Raw genomic sequence first — 22699 nt, 5'->3', positions numbered from 1 at the left:
GAGGTTCCTCAAAAAATTAATAAAACTACCATATGATCCAGCAATACCACTTCTGGGTATTTACCCAAAGAAAATAAAAACACTAATTTGAAAAGATATATGCACCCCTATGCTCACTGCAACATGATTTACAATAGCCAAGATATGGAAGCAACCTAAATGTCATTGATAGATGAATGGATAAAGAAGATGTGGTATATATATATATACTGTTGGACTGTTGGACTGACCTCTAAGTCAGTATATATATATATATATATGGAATGAAATACTACTCCGTCATAAAAAAGAATGAAATCTTGCCATTTGCGACAACATGGATGAACCTAGAGCGAAGTGAAATAAGTCAGATAGAGAAAGACAAATACCATATGATCTCACTTACATGTGCAATCTAAAAAACAAAACAAATGAACAAACAAAACAAAACAGAAAACGACTTAAAGATACAGAGAGCAAAATGGTGGTTGCCAGAGGGGAGGGGAGGTGGGAGGTTGGATAAAATAGGTGAAGAGGGGGCTTCCCTGGTGGCGCAGTGGCTGAGAGTCCGCCTGCCGATGCAGGGGACACGGGTTCGTGCCCCCGTCTGGGAAGATCCCACATGCAGCGGAGCGGCTGGGCCCGTGAGCCATGGCCGCTGAGCCTGCGCGTCCAGAGCCTGTGCTCCGCAAGGGGAGAGGCCAGAACAGTGAGAGTCCCGCGTACCGCAAAAAAAAAAAAAAAAAAAAAAAAAAATGACTAAAATAAATGAAAGATCAAAAGTTTAAAAAAAGAAGAAGAAAGCAAATTCACTGATTTAGCTGAGTTCTTTGAGGATGCCAAAGGGCAAATAGACCCTGGGGCCAACAGATAGAATTTATTTGGAGTTCAGAATGACTTCTGACAAGATTCTGAATTCAGAACTTTTATACTGACAAGATTCTGAATTCAGAGCTTTTATATTGCTACTGTTTAGTGGCCCTGAATGTGGTTGCCCAGCCCTGATTTATTTATAATCAGCCACAGCAGGGCAGTCAGCTATGCCTCTTGGATTTCTATTCACACAAGAACCAGAGTCCTAAATATGCAGAGGTTTTATCTTGCAGTAAGCAAAGGTCCCACTTGACAAGGAAACAAACAAAACAAAACAAAACTTAAGCATACGCCAAGGCTCATAAACATAGATTTTAGAGCTAGAAGAGAGCTGTTATGGATTGAATTGTGTCCCTCCAAAATTTATATATTGAAGTCTTAAACCCCAGTACCTCAGAATGTTACCTTATTTGGAAATAGGGTCATTGCAGATGTAATTGTTTAAGATAAGATGAGGTCAAACTGCAACAGGGTGGACACCTAATCCAATATGACTGGTGCCCTTTTGAAAAGGGGAAATTTGAACACAGACATACATACAAGGGGAACTCCATGTGAAGATGAAGACAGCTGTCTACAGGCCAAGGAGGGAGGCCTGGACTAGATTCTCCACCATAGCCCTCAGTAGGAACCAGTACTGCCAGGACCTTGATTTCAGATTTCTAGGCTTGAGAACTGTGAGACAATAAATTTCTGTCATTTAAGTCACCCAGTTTGCAGTACCTTGTGACAGAAGCCCCAGCAAACTAATATAGGAGCTTAGAGGTCAGTCCAACAGTAGTAATCTCTTGGACGGTGCCCTGACAGCGGCCATCAACTCATTCTGAACATTTCCAGCCACAGGAAGTACACAGCTACATGATTCAGCCCTCAAATCTTGGTCCCTGACATGCAAATCAAACACTTAATTGCTGAGGGCACCGGCATAGTTGGGGCACCAAAAACATAAGAAAATTAGCAAACTTATCTAGAATTTTACAACCAGAAAAATCTCGTAAAAAGCTATTTTGGTTTTTAAATGCATATAAAATTTGAATTGTGTGGTCTAGAGGAGGGTGTTCAGCATAATCTTGTTAGTCTTTGGGGGTTTTAAAAAGTCTTACTTGGTTAGTTCTTTAATGAAAAAAGACTAGAAGGAAATAAGCCAAAATGTTAAACAGAGATTTTCTGGGGAGTAAATTGGGGTAGAAAATTATTATTATCTTCTTACATTTTGTAACTGTGTTTTTTAAATTTATATAATGAATATGTGTTGCTTGTGAATTTTTTAAAAATGAAAGGACATTCACCTTATTATTGAGTTAAGTCTCACTCCATAGAGTTTCAACTTTTGGGTCCCAATTCTCTCCTCTGGAGTTTCAAAGTAGACTCTAAACTTGTCCTACTGCTCATGAAGAGGCAAAGCAAAAGGAAAAGAATCTATATCTCCTTACCCTTCTGTTAAAGTTTTTCTGAAAAATATTATTGCCACATAGTAAAAGACTGACTGCCTTAGCATGATGTGCTAATTTTTTAAGACAATTTTTTAGAGTAGTTTTAGATTCACAGCAAAACTGAGAGGAAGGTACAGAGATTTCTCATAACCCCCTGCCCTTATACATGCATAGCCTCCCCTATTATCAACATTCTCCACCAGAGTGGTACATTTATTACAACTGCTGAATCTACACTGATACACATAATCACCCAAAGTCCATAGTTTGCATTAGGTTTCACTGTTGATTTTGTACATTCTATGGGTTTGGACAAATGTATAAAGACAGGTATCCATCATACATGTATCGTAGAGTATTTTCATTGCCTTAAAAATCCTCTGTGCTCTACCTGTTCATGCCTCCTCACCCCAACTCCTAGCAACCATTGATCTTTTTATTGTCTTCATAGTTTTGCCTTTTCCAGAAAGTCCTATTGTTGGAACCATAGAGTATGTAGCCTTTTCAGATGGCTTCTTTCACTTAGTAATATGCATTTAAATTTCTTCCATGTCTTTTTCATGGCTTAATAATTCATTTCTTTTTAGCACTGAATAATATTCCATTGTCTGGAAGTACCACAGTTTATCCATTCATCTACTGAAAAACATCTTGGTTGATCGCTTCCAAGTTTTGGCAATTATGAATAAGGTATTATAAACATTTGTGTGTAGGTTTTTCATAAACAAAACAAACAGAAAACCTACAGAATGGGAGAAAATATTTGCAAATGATGTAACCGACAAGGGATTAATCTCCAAAATATACAAACAGCTCACACAGCTCAATATCAAAAAAACAAACAAACAAATCAAAAAATGGGCAGAAGACCTAAACAGACATTTCTCCAAAGAAAACATGCAGATGGCCAAAAGGTACATGAAAAGATGCTCAACATCTCTAATTATTAGAGAAGTGCAAATCAAAACTACAATGAGGTATCACCTCACACTGGTCAGAATGGCCATCATCAAAAAGTCTACAAATAATAAATGCTGGAGAGGGTGTGGAGAAAAGGGAACCCTCCTATGCTGTTGGTGGGAATGTAAATTGATGCAGCCACTGTGGAGAACAGTATGGAGGTTCCTTAAAAAACTAAAAACGAGCTACCATATGATCCTGCAATCACATTCTTGGGCATATATCCAGAGAATACCATAATTTGAAAAGATATATGCACCCCAGTGTTCACTGCAGCACTATTTACAATAGCCAAGACATGGAAGCAACCTAAATGTCCATCAACAGATGAATGGATAAAGAAGATGTGGTATATATATTCAATGGAATATTATTCAGCCATAAAAAAGAATGAAATAATGCCATTTGCAGCAACAATGGATTGACCTAGAGATTATCATACTAAGTGAAGTAAGCCAGATAAAGACAAATATCATATGACATCACTTGTATGTGGAATCTAAAAAAAACGATGATACAAATAAGCTTATATACAAAACAGAAATAGACCCACAGACACAGAAAACAAACTTATGGTTACCAAAGGGGAAAGAGAGGGGAGGAATAAACATATACACACTAATATATATAAAATACACACTACTATATATAAAATAGACAGACAGCAAGGATCTACTGTATAGCACAGGGAACTATACTCAATATTTTGTAATAATATATAAGGAAAAAGTATATATATATATATATATATATATATATATATATATATATATAACAGAATCACTTTGCTGTACACCTGAAACTAACAGAACACTGTAAATCAAATATACTTCAGTTTTTAAAAAAATCCATGTGTAGGTTTTTGTGTGGACATAAGTTTTGAACTCCTTTGGGTAAATATCAAAGAGAGTGATTGCTGGGTCATATGGCAAGAGTATGTTAGTTTTGTAAGAAACCGCCAAACTGTCTTCCAAAGTGGCTATGTACCATTTCGCATTCTCACCAGCAATGAATGAGAGTTCCTGTTGCTCCATACCCTTGCCAGCATGTGGTGTTGTCAGTGTTCCAAATATTGGCGAATTAATAGGTTTGTAGTGGTATCACATTGTTGTTTTAACTTGCATTTCCCTGATGACATAGGATGTGGAGCATCTTTTCCTATGTTTATTTGCCATTTGTATATCTTCTTTGATAAGGTGTCTGTTATGATCTTTGGCCCATTTTTTAATCAGGCTGTTTTTTTTCCCTACTGTTGAGTTTTAAAAGCTCTTCGTATATTCTGGATAATAGTTCTTTATCTGATGTGTCTTTTGCAAATATTTTCTCCCAGTCTGTGGCTTCTCTTCTCATTCTCCTGAGACATGCTAATTTTTTAACCCAATATTTATATTCATATATATATATATATATATATATATATATATATATATCTCACAATTCAATGAATATTGTTGAACTTCAGGTCTGTCACTTCTCCAGTTGCTGACTCATGGTAGGGGCTCAAAAAATTACTAAATGGGATGTAAATATGGGGTTGTAAATTGTGCAGTCCAAGAACAGACTTGAACCACTACTTTCTGGAGAGAAAGGTCATAGATGAGGCTTAGTAAACTCAGTAAAAATTTGAAAAGGCAGGAGATTTATATTAACGTAGGTAGATAGAGTAGACTATAATAAACACCAGACAATGCTCATTAACGCATTCTAATTAATGCTATGCTTGATTCTTGGGGATCTACCTATTTAAGATTTGCTGACTTTATTATTTTTAAGGGATGACTGCAGGTAGCCTGGGAAAATCAGCTGTCACAAGGGGACTGATGACCTATAGGAAGTCAGGATAAGCGAGTGATGAGGACTCTGAAGTATTACTTTGAAAGATCAGACACACCTTCCTTTCTTTGTCTCCAAAATATGAAATGCATTTTGTAAAAAATACAGTAAATAAAATTTCATTCATATTTTAATCATGCAACTTACCTCATCAATGAGACTTGATTCAAAATACTGATAGGCAATACTGAGAGCAAGCTTCAGCCATATTTTATATTCCAGGGATGGCCAGAAGACATCAAAGCCTTCATATAAATCCTCCAGAGAGATAAAGCAAGCCTGAAATGACAAGGTATCAAACAGTATGCTTGATTTGAAACTAAATTACAAGACCATCAGAAAAAAAAAAAATGCCTGTAGATTTCATCTTCACCTAACCTCCTAGAAAAAACTATCAACTCTAGTATAGTAATTATGATACTCTGCCGTTTAAGCATAAGATGATAGAATGTACAGTCCAATTAAAGCTATAGACTTAAAAACAGGCCAGGAAACTTTATACCAATCAATAGGTAGGATAATCATGAGCCCAAGATTAAGGAACTAAGCCACATAAACTTATCTATTTTTATTGTCACAGTAGGTTACGTTGGCTCATTCATAGTATTTGTTTCCAGCAAAGCGACAATCCAAATAAGGAAGACAACTCTTTCAGAACTCACTGAAGTTCATTTACCTGAAATTCAGTGAATTCAATTCAGCCTTGTGAATACATTCATGCCTTCTATCCTCTTCCAAAAATGAAATGGTATGAAACTGATAAGGTGACATTCCTTTCTGTTTGTCACACTCCTAAGACTCTGGACACTGCTCTGTTGCATCTATCAGTCCCAAAAGCTTGAAAATTTTTTGTAAGTGGGAACTTTCACTAATTTCAATTTGAATCGCCCACAGCTAGTGCAATATCAGGCCATTTATTTGCTAAATAAACTTCTTATTTAGCAAGTGAAAAATGGAAGACAGAGGGTTGAAACACAAGTATACTTTAAAAACACCACTCTCATTATGGTGGCCATTTATTGAGCATCTAAACGTGCCAGGCATTTTACATATATATTTTCCTTATCTTCATAACATCAAAAGTTAGATATTTTCTCTTTTAATAAAAAAAACTGGCATAGTCTCCTTGGTTAAAATATCAGCCTCCAGATCCCATAGCAGATGTGAGACACTAAACTGGCCTCTCTCAGCTAGTCTACACCTGCTTCACAGTAGCTGGTTGGGTGACTAAATAAGATATCAGAACCCAGAGGAACAAAGATGCTGGCACTCCTTACTGACTTGAGGAAGAATTAACTAACAACTCACAATATATACTGAACCAGTTTCTTACCTGTAAAATAGTTTCACAGATGGCAGTATATTCAATTTCACATTTAAGCAGACAGCTCAACTCTCCAATTATGTCTCCACTAGTACAGTACTCTGTAAACCTGGTCGCGGACTCTCTATCAGCCCTTAGGCTCCTGTCTATTCCAAAGGTAGGAGGTGAACTCTGCAGCTGCAAAGGGGAAAATATTGTGCCAAGGGAAATATAAAATTAAAAGCCCTTGACCAAACCCCAGGAGCTCCCAGTTTTTCTTGCAATTATTACAATGGAAGGAAAACATTCTTTATGAATCCTTTCAGGTGTAAAGGAGGAATTAGGCTTCACAAGAATCATGGTTCCTTTCACGTTTCAACTCTCCAAGGCAAGATTGTTTCTAATCTTTAGCTTTACAGATGACCCCTATTTACCTCCCTTGTATAAAAATTCTACCAAAAGTAGTCATTGCAGTCTGCCACTAATGCCACTCTATTAGATATTAGCATAATATCTATTAGATATTCTTAGCATAATAGGCTAGTGTCTCAGGTGGAAAAAACTTCTGGTTGCATGGATGCATAAATCGGATATCATGAATTAATATGCCTCCAAACCAAGCCGTGATTTCAGTAGAAGCCTTGCTTCCCTGAAGATGCTTAAGAATAATTACCATGAGACATTAACAGGAAAAGGTTTTAGGATGAACACAGGATGGTTGGGTTACTTCAGGAAAAGAACTGGTAGATGTAGGTGGGGGTAAAGAAAGGTATCAGATTTCAGAAAGGAGGAAGATGCGGGAATCAACCAGAAGGATTACACAACTTTCCAGAAAGTTTAGCTGTAAATATCAAAGAGGAAAGCTATTGTTCAAGACACAGGAAACGGAAAAAAGGTCACTGAAGGAGTTGCTATGAAAACTGTACCCTCTCCTAGTGATTATCATTCAAACTTTCAGAGGCATTCATGCTTCCAAAGGACTTGATTTTTTTAAATTTAATTTTGAATGCAATTCAAAGGCCTTTTGAGTAATCAAGAATGTCTCTGCTTTTTTGCAAACCAAGGAAAGGGGATAACATCTGTGGTAAGCAGAATTCTAAAGAAATCCTTCCAAGATTCCTGTCTCTTTGCTATTCAATCAAACATTTATCTATGAACTGCTGTGAAGGGATTTTGCAGATAGAATTCAGGATACTGCTAATCAGCTAAACTTAAAGAGATGATTCTGGATTATCCTGTTGGGCCCAATGTAATCACATGAGCCCTCAAAAGTAGAAGGGGGAATAGCTGTCAAAGATTGGTGGCGGGGGGGCGGGTGGTGGTGGTGGAAATGAATTGATTTCTCTGTCCATCAGTTTTCCACCTTACATGAGGTTGATGTAAGGATTCAATGTCATAACATATTGCCATTCTCAACCATCCTTTTAAATGTCACAATTAGCCATCTTCAGCTCTCCATCACCGCTAACATACTATATATTTAACTTAGGTATTTTGTCCATTGTCCCATCTCCTTCTACGCCTCTACTAGAAATTAAACTCTAAGAAGACAGCGATTTTTGTTTTTGTCGATTCTATGCCTAGAATGAGCAGTGCCTGCTGCATGATAGTAATGAAGTAAATATATGTTGAATGAATGAGTGAATGGATGAATGGAAAGTGCCTGACACTTAATAAACTCTATACATGTGTTAGTATTTATTATAATAGTTTATTTCCATGATTAATTTTGGTATTTTTAAGGTCTGAAACACCCATTCCAAAAATAGAAAGCCAAATATATTATTTGCACTGTAATAAGGGTTTGTCACTTGTAACTGTCATCTAGGATCTAGGAATTATGTTGGTCATAGCTAGGGCTCACCCATGGATTCAGCTACTAGTATTCAGTTTCTAAAGGATTCTTGTCCCTATCATTCTACTGACACCAAAAGCCTCCTACTGGTTAAAAATTGTATGATTTTCATCCTATCTGACCTCTGGGAGAATCTGATGTTGTGGTCTATTTCCTCATTCTTGACACTCATTTCCTTTAGGTGAGTAACCCAACCACTCCAAGTATTGGGTTCCTTATCTGAACGTCCAAAAGACTGTTCCTCCCAGGACTGTTGTGAGGAATAAATAATAATTATGAAAGCATTTTGTAAGATGGGAAGCACCTTTCGGATGGTGGGTATTATAATTATCTCTCAGCTGTAGTGTTCACTCTGAACAGAAATGGTTTCATCTGGAAAACAAATTATGTTAAAAATTTCAAAATATCTTAGTTCCTAAATTTCTCCTTATGTGATAATTACGTATTTCAAAGTACATTTTCAGTAAATAATAAATAATCCCTTACGATCGCCATTCCTGAAATAATTAAGTAGATTCCTTGTGGCATTTCACCTTCTTTACAAATGACATCTCCATAGTCAAAACAGGCAAGTTTGGCTCTTTCCTGAAAGAAAAAAAAAAAAAAAGAAGAAAAGAAAAGGAAAGAAAAAGAGAATTAACACAAATCTTTACAGTCTACTTCTCTAAATAGAAATAAATTTAAAAGCATAAAAACAAACTATATTCTCTGGTTTCTTAATGAATTACAACATTTTTGCATACCTCATTAAATTTTAGGTAAAAAAGGGACAAGCAAGCAAATTGTAGACTTTTGCTTAGGACCTAGCAGAGTGGTAGAAACACCCAATAAATGCTAGGTTGGATAATGGTTACAATAAAGTGTAATAATTCTGATCAGGAGACAGGGGCATGGCACTCTGGGAAAAAAATTCAGAAAGGTCACAGGACCCTGTCTTGGGTGTCCAGGGGAGACTACACAGAGGAAGGAACAGCTAAGCTGAGACCTGAAGGAAGAGTAACAGATAGCCAGGATACGATGAGTTGATGACCATTTACGGCAGAGGATTCAGTTTAAGCAAAGACCCAGAAGTAAACAGAATAACTGCACTGGGGGTAATCACAGAAGATTCAATACATCTCAGGCAGGCAAGGAGGGGTGGAGACCAGGGCTGAGTTATCCATTAGGCATCAGTAGGCACAGTGTCCAGGGTTCACAATACTTTTCGGGATTTACAACAATGTTTTAGTTTCTTTTAAAATCAGAAGAAAATAAAAGAACTTTTAGGTAGAGTAAAATGTCTTAATACTAAAACATCTAATACTAATATATTCATCTTTATACTAACACGATCATAAAGTATAATTTTTTTAGTGCTTTTTTACCGAGGAAAAGGCAGAAGTGCCTGGGGCCCAGGAAAGTCATATTGCAGCCCAGGTGGAGGCAGGACTGGAGAGGTGAGCCGAAGCCAGGTCTCCAAGGGGCTCACAGGCACGGTAAAAAGTCTGGGCTTTTCCCAAAACCAGGGGGTAGCCACTAAAAGGTTTGTAACAGGAGAATTATGGTGACAGATTTGCATTTTACAAAGATGTGTGGGAAACACACTTTTAAGTCATGCATAGTAGTTATCTCGAAGTGTGGGGTGGGGAGCGAAAGGTTTTCACTTTTCGCTTCTGATTTATTTTACAGTGTAGAAATAAACATGCATGACTTCACAATATTTTTTTTAAAAGCTCACCTAAAGCCAATTATCCCCCTTATGTATTATTCAGACCTTGTTTTTTTGTTTTTTTTGGCAGGTGCCATTCTTTTTTTTTTTAATACAGCAAGTTTTCATTAGTTATCTTTTTTTTAAACATCTTTATTGCAGTATATTTGCTTTAGAGTGTTGTGTTAGTTTCTGCTGTATAAAAAAGGGAATCAGTAATATACATACATATATCCCCATATACCCTCCCTCTTGCGTCTCCCTCCCACCCTCCTTATCCCACCCCTCTAGGTGGTCACAAAGCACTGAGCTGATCTCCCCGTGTGATGCAGCTGCTTCCCACTAGCTATCTATTTCATATTTGGTAGTGTATACATGTCAATGCTACTCTTTCACTTCGTCCCATCTTACCCTACCCCCTCCCCCTGTCCTCAGTCCATTCTTTATCTCTGTGTCTTTATTCCTGTCCTGCCCCTAGGTTCATGAGAACCATTTTTTTTTTTTAGATTCCATATATATGTGTTAGCACATGGTATTTGTTTTTCTCTTTCTGACTTATTTCACTCTGTATGACAGACTCTAGGTCCATCCACCTCACTACAAATAACTCAATTTCATTTCTTTTTATGGCTGAGTGATATTCCACTGTATATATGTGCCACATCCTCTTTATCCATTCATCTGTTGATGGACAGTTAGGTTGCTTCCATGTTCTGGCTAATGTAAATAGTGCTGCAATGAACACTGTGGTACATGACCCGTTTTTTAAAAATTTATTTATTAACATCTTTATTGGAGTAAAATTGCTTTACAATGGTGTGTTAGTTTCTGCTGTTATAACAAAGTGAATCAGCTATACATAAATGTATATCGCCGTATCTCCTCGCTCTTGCGTCTTCTTCCTACCCTCCCTATCCCACCCCTCTAGGTGGCATGACCCTTTATAATTATGGTTTTCTCAGGGTATATGCCCAGCAGTGGGATTGCTGGGTCATATGGTAGTTCTATTTGTAGTTTTTTAAGGAACCTCCATACTGTTTTCCACAGTGGCTGTATCAATTTACATTCCCACCAACAGTGCAAGAGGGTTCCCTTTTCTCCACACCCTCTTCAGAATTTACTGTTTGTAGAATTTTTGATGATGGCCATTCTGACCAGTGGGAGGTGATACCTCACTGTAGTTTTGATTTGCATTTCTCTAATGATTACCGATGTCAAGCATCTTTTCATCTGTTTATTGGCAATCTGTATATCTTCTTTGGAGAAATGTCTATTTAGGTCTTCTGACCATTTTTGGATTGGGTTGCTTGTTTTTTTGATATTGAGCTGCATGAGCTGCTTGTATATTTCGGAGATTAATCCTTTGTCAGCTGCTTCATTTGCAAATATTTTCTCCCATTCTGAGGGTTGTCTTTTCGCCTTGTTTATGGTTTGTTTGCTGTGCAAAAGCTTTGAAGTTTCATTAGGCCCAATTTATTTTTGTTTTTATTTCCATTTCTCTAGGAGGTGGGTCAAAAAGAATCTTGCTGTGATTTATGTCACAGAGTTCCGCCTATGTTTTCCTCTAAGAGTTTTATAGTATCTGGCCTTTCCTTTAGGTCTTTAATCCATTTTGAGTTTCATTTTGTGTATGGTGTTAGGAAGTTCTAATTTCATTCTTTTACATGTAGCTGTCCAGTTTTCCCAGCACCACTTACTGAACAGGCTTTCTTTTCTCCATTGTATACTCTTGCCTCCTTTATCAAAGATAACGTGACCATATATGCGGGGGTTTATTTCTAGGCTTCTATCCTGTTCCATTGATCTATATTTCTGTTTTTGTGCCAGTACCATACTGTCTTGATTACTGTAGCTTTGTAGTATAGTGTGAAGTCAAGGAGCCTGATTCCTCCAGCTCCGTTTTTCTTTCTCAAGACTGCTTTGATCATTCAGGGTCTTTTGCATTTCCATACAAATTGTGCAATTTTTTGCTCTAGTTCTGTGAAAAATGCCATTGGTAGTTTGATAGGATTGCATTGAATCTGTAGATTGCTTTGGGTAGTACAGTCATTTTCACAATGTTGATTCTTACAATCCAAGAACATAGTATATCTCTCCATCTGTTTGCATCATCTTTAATTTCCCTCATCAGTGTCTTATAGTTTTCTGCATATAGGTCTTTTGTCTCCTTAGTAGGTTATTCCTAGGTATTTTATTCTTTTTGTTGCAATGGTAAATGGGAGTGTTTCCTTAATTTCTCTTTCAGATTTTTCATCGTTAGTGTTTAGGAATGCAAGAGATTTCAGTGCATTAATTTTGTACCTGCTACTCTACCAAATTCATTGATTAGCTCTAGTAGTTTTCTGGTAGCATCTTTAGGATTCTCTATGTGTAGTATCATGTCATCTGCAAACAGTGACAGTTTTACTTCTTCTTTTCTTATTTAGATTCCTTTTATTTCTTTTTCTTCTCTGACTGCCATAGCTAAAACTTCCAAACTATGTTGAATAATAGTCGTGAGAGTGAGCAACCTTGTCTTGCTCCTAATCTTAGAGGAAATGGCTTCTGTTTTTCACCATTGAGAGTGATGTTGGCTGTGGGTTTGTCATATATGCCTTTATTATGTTCAGGTAGGTTCCCTCTATGCCTACTTTCTGGAGAGTTTTTACCATAAATGGGTGCTGAATTTTGTTGAAAGCTTTTTCTGCATGTATTGAGATTATCATATGATTTTTATTCAATTTGTTAATATGGTGTATCACATTGATTGATTTGCATATATTAAAGAATCCTTGCATCCCTGGGATAAACCCCACTTGATCATGGTGTATGATCCTTTTAATGTGCTGTTGGATTCTGTTTGCTAGTATTTTGTTGAGGATTTTTGGATCAATGTTCATCAGTGATATTGGCCTGTAGTTTTCTTTTTTTGTAACACCTCTGTCTGGTTTTGGTATCAGGGTGATGGTGGCCTCATAGAATGAGTTTGTGAGTGTTCATCCCTCTGCTATACTTTGGAATAGTTTCAGAAGGATAGGTGTCAGCTCTTCTCTAAATGTCTGATAGAATTCGCCTGTGAAGCCATCTGGTCCTGGGCTTTTGTTTGTGGGAAGATTTTTAATCACAGCTTCAATTTCAGTGAAATGGAAATTTCAATTGAAAATTCAATTTCAGTGTGACTGGTCTGTTTATGTTTCCTATTTCTTCCTGGTTCAGTCTCAGAAGGTTGTGGTTTACTAAGAATTTGTCTATTACTTTCACGTTGTCCATTTTATTGGCATATTGTTGCTTGCAGCAATCTCTCATGATCATTCATATTTCTGCAGTGCAGTCGTTAACTTCTCATTTTTCATTTCTAATTCTGTTGATTTGAGTCTTCTCCCTTTTTTTCTTGATGAGTCTGACTAATGGTTTATCAATTTTGTTTACCTTCTCAGACAACCAGCTTTTAGTTTTGTTGATCTTTTCTACTGTTTCCTTCATTTCTTTTTCATTTATATCTGATCTGATCTTTATGATTTCTTTCCTTCTGCTAACTTTGGGGTTTTTTTTGTTGCTGTACTTCTTTCTCTAATTGCTTTAGGTGTAAGGTTAGGTTGTTTATTTGAGATGTTTCTTGTTTCTTGAGGTAGGATTGTGTTTCTAGAAACTTCCCTCTTAGAACTGCTTTTGCTGCCTCCCATAGGTTTTGGGTCATCGTGTTTCCATTGTCATATATTTCTAGGTATTTTTTTATTTCTTCTTTGATTTCCTCAGTGATCTCTTGGTTATTTAGTAGCATATTATTTAGCATCCATGTGTGTGTATTTTTTTTACAGTTTTTTTCCTGTAATTGACGTCTAGTCTCATAGCGTTGTGGTCAGAAAAGATACTTGATAAGATTTCAATTTTCTTAAATTTACCAAGCCTTGATTTGTGACCCAAGATATGGTCTATCCTGGAGAATGTTCCATGGGCATTTGAGAAGAAAGTGTATTCTGTTGTTTTCCAATGGAATGTCCTATAAATATCAATTAAGCTCATCTTGTTTAATGTCTCATTTAAAGCTTGTGTTTTCTTATTTATTTTCATTTTGGATGATCTTTCCGTTGGTGAAAGTGGGGTGTGAAAGTCCCCTACCATTATTGTGTTACTGCTGATTTCCCCTTTTATGGCTGTTAGCATTTGCCTTATGTATTGAGATGCTCCTATGTTGGTTGCATAAATATTTACAATTGTTATAACTTCTTCATGGATTGATTCCTTGATCATTATGTAGTGTCCTTCTTTTTCTCTTGTAATAGTCTTTATTTTAAAGTCTATTTTGTCTGATATGAGTATTGCCACTCCAGCTTTCTTTTGATTTCCATTTGCATGGAATATCTTTTTCCATCCCCTCACTTTCAGTCTGTATGTGTCCCTAGGTCTGAAGTGGGTTTCTTGTAGATGGCATATACATGGGTCTTGTTTTTGTATCCATTCAGCAAGCCTGTGTCTTTTGGTGGGAGCATTTAATCCATTCACATTTAAGGCAATTATCAATATGTATGTTCCTATGACCATTTTCTTCATTGCTTTGGGTTTGTTTTTGTAGGTCCTTTTCTTCTCTTGTGTTTCCCACTAAGAAGTTCCTTTAGCGTTTGTTGTAGAATTGGTTTGGTGGTGCTGAATTCTCTTAGCTTTTGCTTGTCTGTAAAGCTTTTGATTTCTCCATCGAATCTGAATGAGATCCTTGCCGGGTAGAGTAATCTTGGTTGTAGGTTCTTCCCTTTCATCACTTTAAATATATCGTGCCACTCCCTTCTCACTTGTATTGTTTCTGCTGAGAAATCAGCTGTTAACCTTATGGGAGTTCCCTTGTATGTTATTTGTCGTTCTTCCCTTGTGGCTCTTAATAATTTTGCTTTGCCTTTAATTTTTGTCAATTTGATTACTATGTGTCTCAGCGTGTTTCTCCTTGGATTTATCCTGCCTGGGACTCTCTGCACTTCGTGGACTTGGGTGACTATTTCCTTTCCCATGTTCGGGAAGTTCTCGACGATAATCTCTTCAAATATTTTCTCGGGTCCTTTCTCTCTACTCCTTCTGGGATCCCTATAATGCAAATGTTGGTGCGTTTAATGTTGCGCCAGAGGTCTCTTAGGCTGTCTTCATTTCTTTTCATTGTTTTTTCTTTATTCTGTTCTGTGGCAGTGAATTCCACCATTCTGTCTTCCAGGTCAGTTATCCGTCCTTCTGCCTCAGTTATTCTGCTATTGATTCCTTCTAGTGTATTTTTCATTTCAGTTATTGTATTGTTCATCTTTGTTTGTTTGTTCTTTAATTCTTCTAGGTGTTTGTTCTCTAATTCTTCTAGGTCTTTGTTAAACATTTCTTGCATCTTCTCGATCTTTGCCTCCATTCTTTTTCCGAGGTCCTGGATCATCTTCACTATCATTATTCTGAATTCTTTTTCTGGAAGGTTGCCTATCTCCACTTCATTTAGTTGTTTTTCTGGGGTTTTATCTTGTTCCTTCATCTGCTACATAGTCCTCTGCCTTTTCATTTTGTTTATCTTACTGTGAATGTGGTTTTTGTTCCACAGGCTGCAGGATTGTAGTTCTTCTTGCTTCTGCTGTCTTCCCTCTGGTGGATGAGGCTACCTAAGAGGCTTGTGCAAGCTTCCTGATGGGAGGGACTGGTGGTGGGTAGAGCTGGGTGTTGTTCTGGTGGGCAGAGCTCTGCAAAACTTTAATCTGCTTGTCTGCTGATGGGTGGGGCTGAGTTCCCTCCCTGTTGGTTGTTTGGCCTGATGCAACCCAACACTGGAGCCTACAGGCTCTTTGGTGGGGCTAATGGCAGACTCTGGGAGGGCTCACGCCAAGGAGTACATCCCAGAACTTCTGCTGTCAGTGACCTTGTCCCAGCGGTGTGCCACAGCCATCCCCTGCCTCTGCAGGAGACCCTCCAACACTAGCAGGTAGGTCTTGTTCAGTCTCCTGTGGGGTCACTGCTCCTTCCCCCTGGGTCCTGATGTGCACACTACTTTGTGTGTGCCCTTCAAGAGTGGAGTCTCTGTTTCCCCCAGTCCCGTCGAAGTCCTGCAGTCAAATCCTGCTAGCCTTCAAAGTCTGATTCTCTAGGAACTCCTCCTCCCATTGCCAGCCCCCCAGGTTGGGAAGCCTGATGTGGGGCTCAGAACCTTCACTCCAGTGGGTGGACTTCTGTGGTATAATTGTTCTCCAGTTTGTGAGTCACCCACCCAGGTGTTATGGGATTTGATTTTATTGTGATTGCACCCCTCCTACCGTCTCACTGCAGCTTCTCCTTTGTCTTTGATGTGGGGCACCTTTTTTGGTGAGTTCCAGTGTCTTCTTGTCAATGATTGTTCAGCAGTTCGTTGTGATTCCGATACTTTTGCAGGAGGGAGTGAGTGCACATCCTTCTACTCTGCCATCTTGAACCAATCTCCCAGGTGCCGTTCTGAAATCCTCCCTCTAGCTCTTTCAGACCTTTTTTTTTCAACTTTTGTCTTCAGGCTTATCTTTGTACACTATTACCTTTTTAATTAACCACATCAGTTCGAGGGTGAAAGAAGGGAGGAGTAGTGAAAATTAACTATTGTTGCTGTGATGGAGACCAAGACTGAAATCAATGTCTACAATGAGGGGTGTTTGTTTTATTTATTACAGGAATTTTAGTTATCCATGCAATCCCTGGGCTGTTCCTAATGAGAATAATGCCCATGTGCTCCCAATTCATCACATTTTTCTTTATCCTAGTGAAATCTGATTTAAATGGCTATTAAGAACCAACATATTAAGGAAAAGGGCCACTTAAAGAGTGAGCCGTATCTGTAAGTGGGTGGAGAGGGTCCGGCAGCTTTGCATTGGCATGGCAGGTTAAGGAGGAGAAGAAGGTTGTGCCCTGGATATATAGTCACCTCAGGTGTATGGAAACCATTAATTTCTGGAGTTCTCTCTCATTGTTTTTCCCATCCCTCCCCCATTCACTGCAGGATGGTCCATTAATTATACTTGTGAAAGTATTACCTATAAAGAACCCCAAATTCAAATTTTATTTTCAAGTTGGATATTTTAAAAAACTGAACAGGATGCAGATTGTAATAAACACCCTTTAGATACCTTCTTTCCAGTCCAGGCCCATCCCTCACCTCCCACCCTCATTTATTTGAGGTCTGTTTTCCAAACTACCCCCAATGGCCCCTGCCCGTCAGGTTTCCTCCCCCTCACAGCCACACTCGTACTTCCCAAAGCTGGAGATCTGGTTCAAGCTAAGTCAGTTGGATTTCTCCCTTAAGAATTTGAACTGAGGGACAAAGAGCCTGGGAGTTGAGAACTGAGTCATCATAGCCAAGTGCTACAGGAAGGGTCCACAAATTCCTACCACTGATATCCCAGAGCTGGCCTGATTCTCACCCTGCTCAAGGTTAGTCAACTGTTTCTTAGCTTCTGTATACCACCACGATATATTTTCAGTAAGCTTCCCTTTTGCTTAAACTAGTTCAAGTAGGGTTTTGTTACTTTCAACCAAAGAAGTCTTAATTTAACTAAATACGAAATCAATTTCAAAAGAAAAATTCAAATATTTCTGGCATGAAGAAAACACTAGTATGGCCTAAATGAAATCAGATATTCAAAGCTCAGTAGAAACTCTACTAGGATCGCTGTCTTTCTAGAAAACAAGGAAAATGTCCCCTCGTTATGAATAAACAGATGACATAAATCTCCATGACTAGACAACAAGGTACAGTACAACCAAATTTGTAGTAAAGCAAGTACTGTTCTTCATCACAGAGTTTTCCTGATTCCAAAAATCTAACAGGTTTTAACAAGTTGACAAAAAAGTTATTATCCCTATAATTCATATAATAGCCACAAACTGGTGGTCCGTGAGTCACACCCAATCCACAGATATATTTTGTTTGGCTTGCACTGTATTTTTAAAATTCTGAACTTGTTACCAAGTTTTAAAATTTTGGAATTTTCACCTAAAAATTCAGATTTACGGATCCTCTTTTTAAAAAAACTGACCTCTACATTATTAAATCTAATAGTCAATTTTCAGTCTTCATCTTATTTGATCTCTCAGCCTCATTTGACATAGCTGATCACTTTCTCCTTGAAATATTTTCTTCACTTGGCTCTGTGGCACCATTCTTTTTTATTTTCCTCCTATGTGATAGATAACTCAATTCTTTTTTTCCCAGTTTTATTGAGATATAATTGACGTACAGCACTATATAAGTTTAAGGTGTACAGCATAATGACTTGACATACACATATTGCAAAATGATTACCACAATAAGTTTAGATAACATACATCACCTCATATAGTTACAAAAAAATTTTTTCCTTGTGATAAGCACTTTAAGAATCTACTCTCTTAGCAGTTTTCAAACATACTATAAATATATAACTATGTAACTATAGTCATCATGTTGTATACCCAGTATTTATCTTATAACTTGGAAGTTTGTACCCTTTGACCCACTTCTTCAATTCACCCAGCTTCGTCTCCCCACCTCTGGTAAACATCAATCTGATCACTTTTTCTATCCTCAATTCTTTTTGCTAATTCTTCCTCATCTCCCCACCTCTAAATGTTGGATAGCTCAAGACTCGATCCTTGAATGTCTGTAATAATTCCTTAAATTATCAAGTTTCAAGACCTTAAATATCAGCTCTATGCTGACAACTCTGAAATGTCTTTCCCCAGTTTGGCCTCCCACCTGCCCTCCGGTCATGTATCTAACTGCCTACTTAGCAGTTCCACTTGGATGTCTAATAGCTTGCTCAAATTTAACCTCTTCAGAAGCAAATTCTTGTCCCTCCCCATATAAATCTTCTCTTCCCCATCCAAGTAAATGGTTACTCTATTTTCAGACTATTTTCTAATTTCAGACTAAAATCCTAGAAGTCATTCCTTCTCTCTAACACTCACTCCATCAACATCTATATGCTTTCTCTTCAAAACCTATCAAGGGGGCTTCCCTGGTGGCGCAGTGGTTGAGAGTTCGCCTGCCGATGCAGGGGACACGGGTTCGTGCCCCAGTCTGGGAAGATCCCACGTGCCGCGGAGCGGCTGGGCCCGTGAGCCATGGCTGCTGGGCCTGTGTGTCTGGAGCCTGTGCTCCGCAACGGGAGAGGCCACAACAGTGAGAGGCCCGCATACCAAAAAAAAAAAAAAAAAAAAAACCTATCAAGAGTCTTTCACTTATCCAAGCCACTGTCATCTCTTGCCTACATTATTGTAATCACCTCCTAACTGGATTCCCTGGCTTGCTCTTGACCCCTTACAGCCTGTTCTCAACACATCAACAAATGATCGTTTCTAAGTATAAGTTAGATCATGTCTCTTCAAAACCTTTCAATCTGTTTCCATTTAATTGAGAGTAAAAGCCAAAGTCCTTACAATGACCTACAAAGTTCTACAAACTCAGGCTCTCCACAACTGCTTAGGCTTCATCTCCTCCCTCCATCATTGGTTCGGCCACAGGGGCCTTTGTGATGTTCCTTGAACACAACACACCTCAGGGCATTGCACTTGCCTTCTCCTGGGTATCTATATGGCATGCCCCCACACTTATTTCAGATCTCTTTCCAAAGGAAACTTATTAGCGCAGTCTTCCCTAACCACCCCTATAAAATAGCTGCCTAACTATATTCCCTTTTTTCACCTTTTCTCCATATAGCATTTGTCACCATCTGACAGACTATACATTTATTCGTGGATGTGTTTATTGTCAATCTCTGTCCATATAATACAAAGTCCATGAAAGCCGGAACTTATTTATTTTGTTCACTGCCATAACCCCAAACCTAGAACACAGAGGCTAAGATGGAATTGGTAATAATCAGGTAACATAGATAACTCATCCTAAGCAGATACGCAATTATAAAAAATATTTTTGCCCTTCAGGCTCAAAATGAAATCTACTCTTCTGGGTTTTGCTAGGCCTCCGTTTTGACTTACCCTTCACTGGACATTAAAGGATTCTTGCTTTGGATAAGTTTTCTTGTTAATCTTGCATTAGGGAGTGGAAAAATGAAAACCAATTATCATTGAACCTGAGTTAGAATAGAAGACAGAATCTTTACCTTGAAGAACTCAATGAGAACATCTTTATTTTCTAGCCAGATGATATTATGAAGATATTTGTCAGGAGTAGGGGGAGGAATTGCCATTGGAAAGTTATTCAGTGATTTTATTTTTGAAAGAAGCACCTAAAAGAAACAATCAAAATAATAGTGATCAGATCCTGTAACAGAAAAGGGACATTAGGTAAAAATGAAGGAAATCTAAATAAAATACTGTTATGCAAATCTAACCATGATTTTGACTCAGAGCTTCTCTCACCCTATTTAAATTGTCCTCTAACTTTTTTTTTGTCCCTATTCTCCCCCTTATTACTATCTTTATTACTATTCCCACTGGTATATTAACTCATATTGAATTTATCATTTTTATAATCCAATTAACAGTTGTAGTTTACCCTATCTTAAACTCAAATTATCTAAAATTCACAGTTGATTACCATATGATTTAATGCCACTTTCTCTAAATTTTTTTTTCATGTGAATAATTTGCTTCTCTAAGTTCTTCTAATTTTGGAGGATATATTTCTAGTTTTGTAGCCTCTTAGAAGCCTTCCCTGACTCCCCCCACCAGTAAGAGATAATCACTTATCTGCCTTATTCCCATGGTATCTCTTACAAATCTCCCTTATGGAACTCATTACATTGTAGTATTATTATTTTTACTTATCTGTTACATGTAACTTTTGTTGATTGGCTGAATAAGTGACTAAATGAAAAAGAGAGGAAGAGTCCATGGACTTTTCAAGACCCCATGGCATGTAGTAGGTGTTCAACAAATATTTACTCAGCTAAACTGGCTAGATTTACCTAGCTCTTTATGACCTGGGATTGATAATTATATCTCTTTAGCTGACAATTAGGCAGTTGGTAGGCATTCAATAAATAACTGTTGAATGATTGATTTACCCATTACCTTTCTAAATAAACCTATAGGAAAAAATAAGACTCTCTCTTCATAAGGGCTATTATTTATTTATTTTAACTAATGGGTATCAAGCATTCAATTGAATCTTATACAATATCCAAAGTAAGACGGGAACAATATACAAAAATACAAAACACAATGTGCACAGAGGTGTAACTTGAAGAATACTGTAAAGCGGTCTTTTTCACCCTTTTGACAGACACTAAGGAGAAATCATATTACCCATTTAGTCCCGTGCCATGACCTTATAGAGACTAATGAGGTAGAGCTATGACAGGGAAAGCTGGCCGGTCCCACGCCCACTTCCCTTCTGGGGCCATGGAGAGGGACTATGTGCAGGAAATATCCAGAAGCACAGTCCATGTGGCCTGTGGCTGAAAGGGACCAGTGACAAGGAAAAGCATTGACACCCAGGAGCAGCTTATTCTTGGGAATATACAGGCAGAATGTGGGACCAGAACTTCCATTTTTCTTCTCTATGCTAGGAGGCCAATAGACCCTTGTACAGAATAGAAAAAAACTTTCCTATTTTCACAATTTGCAGTCTAGATGGTAGAAGTGATAGAGTGGTAGGGTTAAACATTAGATATTTTTTCCTCTGTCTTATGTTCCAAATTTTTTTTTGCAAATTTATAATTTTTCAAAAGTCCATTTATCAGCTAACCACTTAGGGTGTCTTCCTTGTTCCTCTCAGAACTGTTCCCTCCCTGATCTTCACCAACACACACACACACACACACACGATGGTCCCCTCCTGTCTATGTTAACATTAGGAAATTACCACCTCCCTTGCCACAGCTGGTGGGCCTGGGCACTGCATATTCCACCAATGGACAGACAGGCAGAAAAATCTAATGACTTTGTAGAGGGAGCCAAAAGAAGATTCCACAGAGGGGCAACCCTGATAAGAAATGGAGAATCTGAAAGCTTTCTAGGTCATTGTTCAAGTCCCTTCCTGAGGCCTGGCCATGTGGTCTGGCTACCATGGGATCTGTAAAGTGCTCTGTGTCCTTATAATAAATCCTCCAACTCCATTTCTTTGCTAAACCTAGCTCAGATTGGTTCTGTTACTTGCAACCAAGTGGTTTTGACATGGAGTGAACCAGGTAGTGCTGGCACTAGTTTCCATTGGCATTAACAAAGACTTAGGCAATTATAAAGTTTACAACTGTCATGACTCACCCTTTTCCCAATCTCCCTCACTAATTACACTCTGCTAGAGTAGCACTGCAGGCTTGAGTGCTCGGCTTATGGAATCCAGCAATATGGAAAATTGCTTTCTTACCTTCTTACCTTTTACCTATTACCTTTTACCTTTTTACCTTTTACCTTTTGCCTATTACCTATTACCTTTTACCTTATTACCGCTCTTACCTTATTCATCTCAATGCCCTCATGTTTATCAATAATGCCTCTTGACCAAAGGAAGGTGAGGCTTTTCAGAGCTTTAGCAATCACGTTCCGGATTGCCTGCTTAGTCTTCAAAGCAATGACAACATCACGACCCTCATGCTCTATGAGTCCTGAAGCAAATAAAATTATCAGTAAGCAAACAATTCAATAACCACAATAATAACAAATATTTGCATAATAGTTTATAATTTCCAAAGTATTTACACAATATCCTTTCATTCCTGTCTCATATAGAACTTGTGAGACCAGTAGGACTAAAGTTATTTTCATCTTTATTTTACAGATGAGAGAATTGAAAAAAGGCTTCCTTCACCAGCTAAGAGAAAATCACTCCATCTTATTCCCATGGCATCTCCTACATATCTACATTATGAACTCAT

At 37.9% G+C, this 22699-nt stretch overlaps 1 protein-coding gene across 1 annotated transcript in view; it reads right to left on the bottom strand.

Moving 5' to 3' along the window:
* Positions 1-22699, bottom strand: part of SLC9C2 (solute carrier family 9 member C2 (putative)) — a 150877-nt gene that overhangs the window by 4351 nt on the left and 123827 nt on the right. Inside the window, exons 24-28 of the mRNA XM_079945813.1 lie at positions 22281-22429; positions 19982-20107; positions 8723-8821; positions 6412-6579; positions 5226-5357 (exon numbers count right to left, since the gene is read on the bottom strand). Of these exons, the coding sequence (XP_079801939.1) occupies positions 5226-5357; positions 6412-6579; positions 8723-8821; positions 19982-20107; positions 22281-22429 (674 nt within the window). The remainder of the gene's footprint in view (positions 1-5225; positions 5358-6411; positions 6580-8722; positions 8822-19981; positions 20108-22280; positions 22430-22699) is intronic.

This window comes from Stenella coeruleoalba (genome assembly GCF_951394435.1).
Source record: "Stenella coeruleoalba genome assembly, chromosome: 1".
Classification (NCBI taxonomy): domain Eukaryota; kingdom Metazoa; phylum Chordata; class Mammalia; order Artiodactyla; family Delphinidae; genus Stenella; species Stenella coeruleoalba.
Note: the sequence above shows the minus strand (reverse complement) of the source record. Positions and strands in the feature narration are given on the sequence as shown.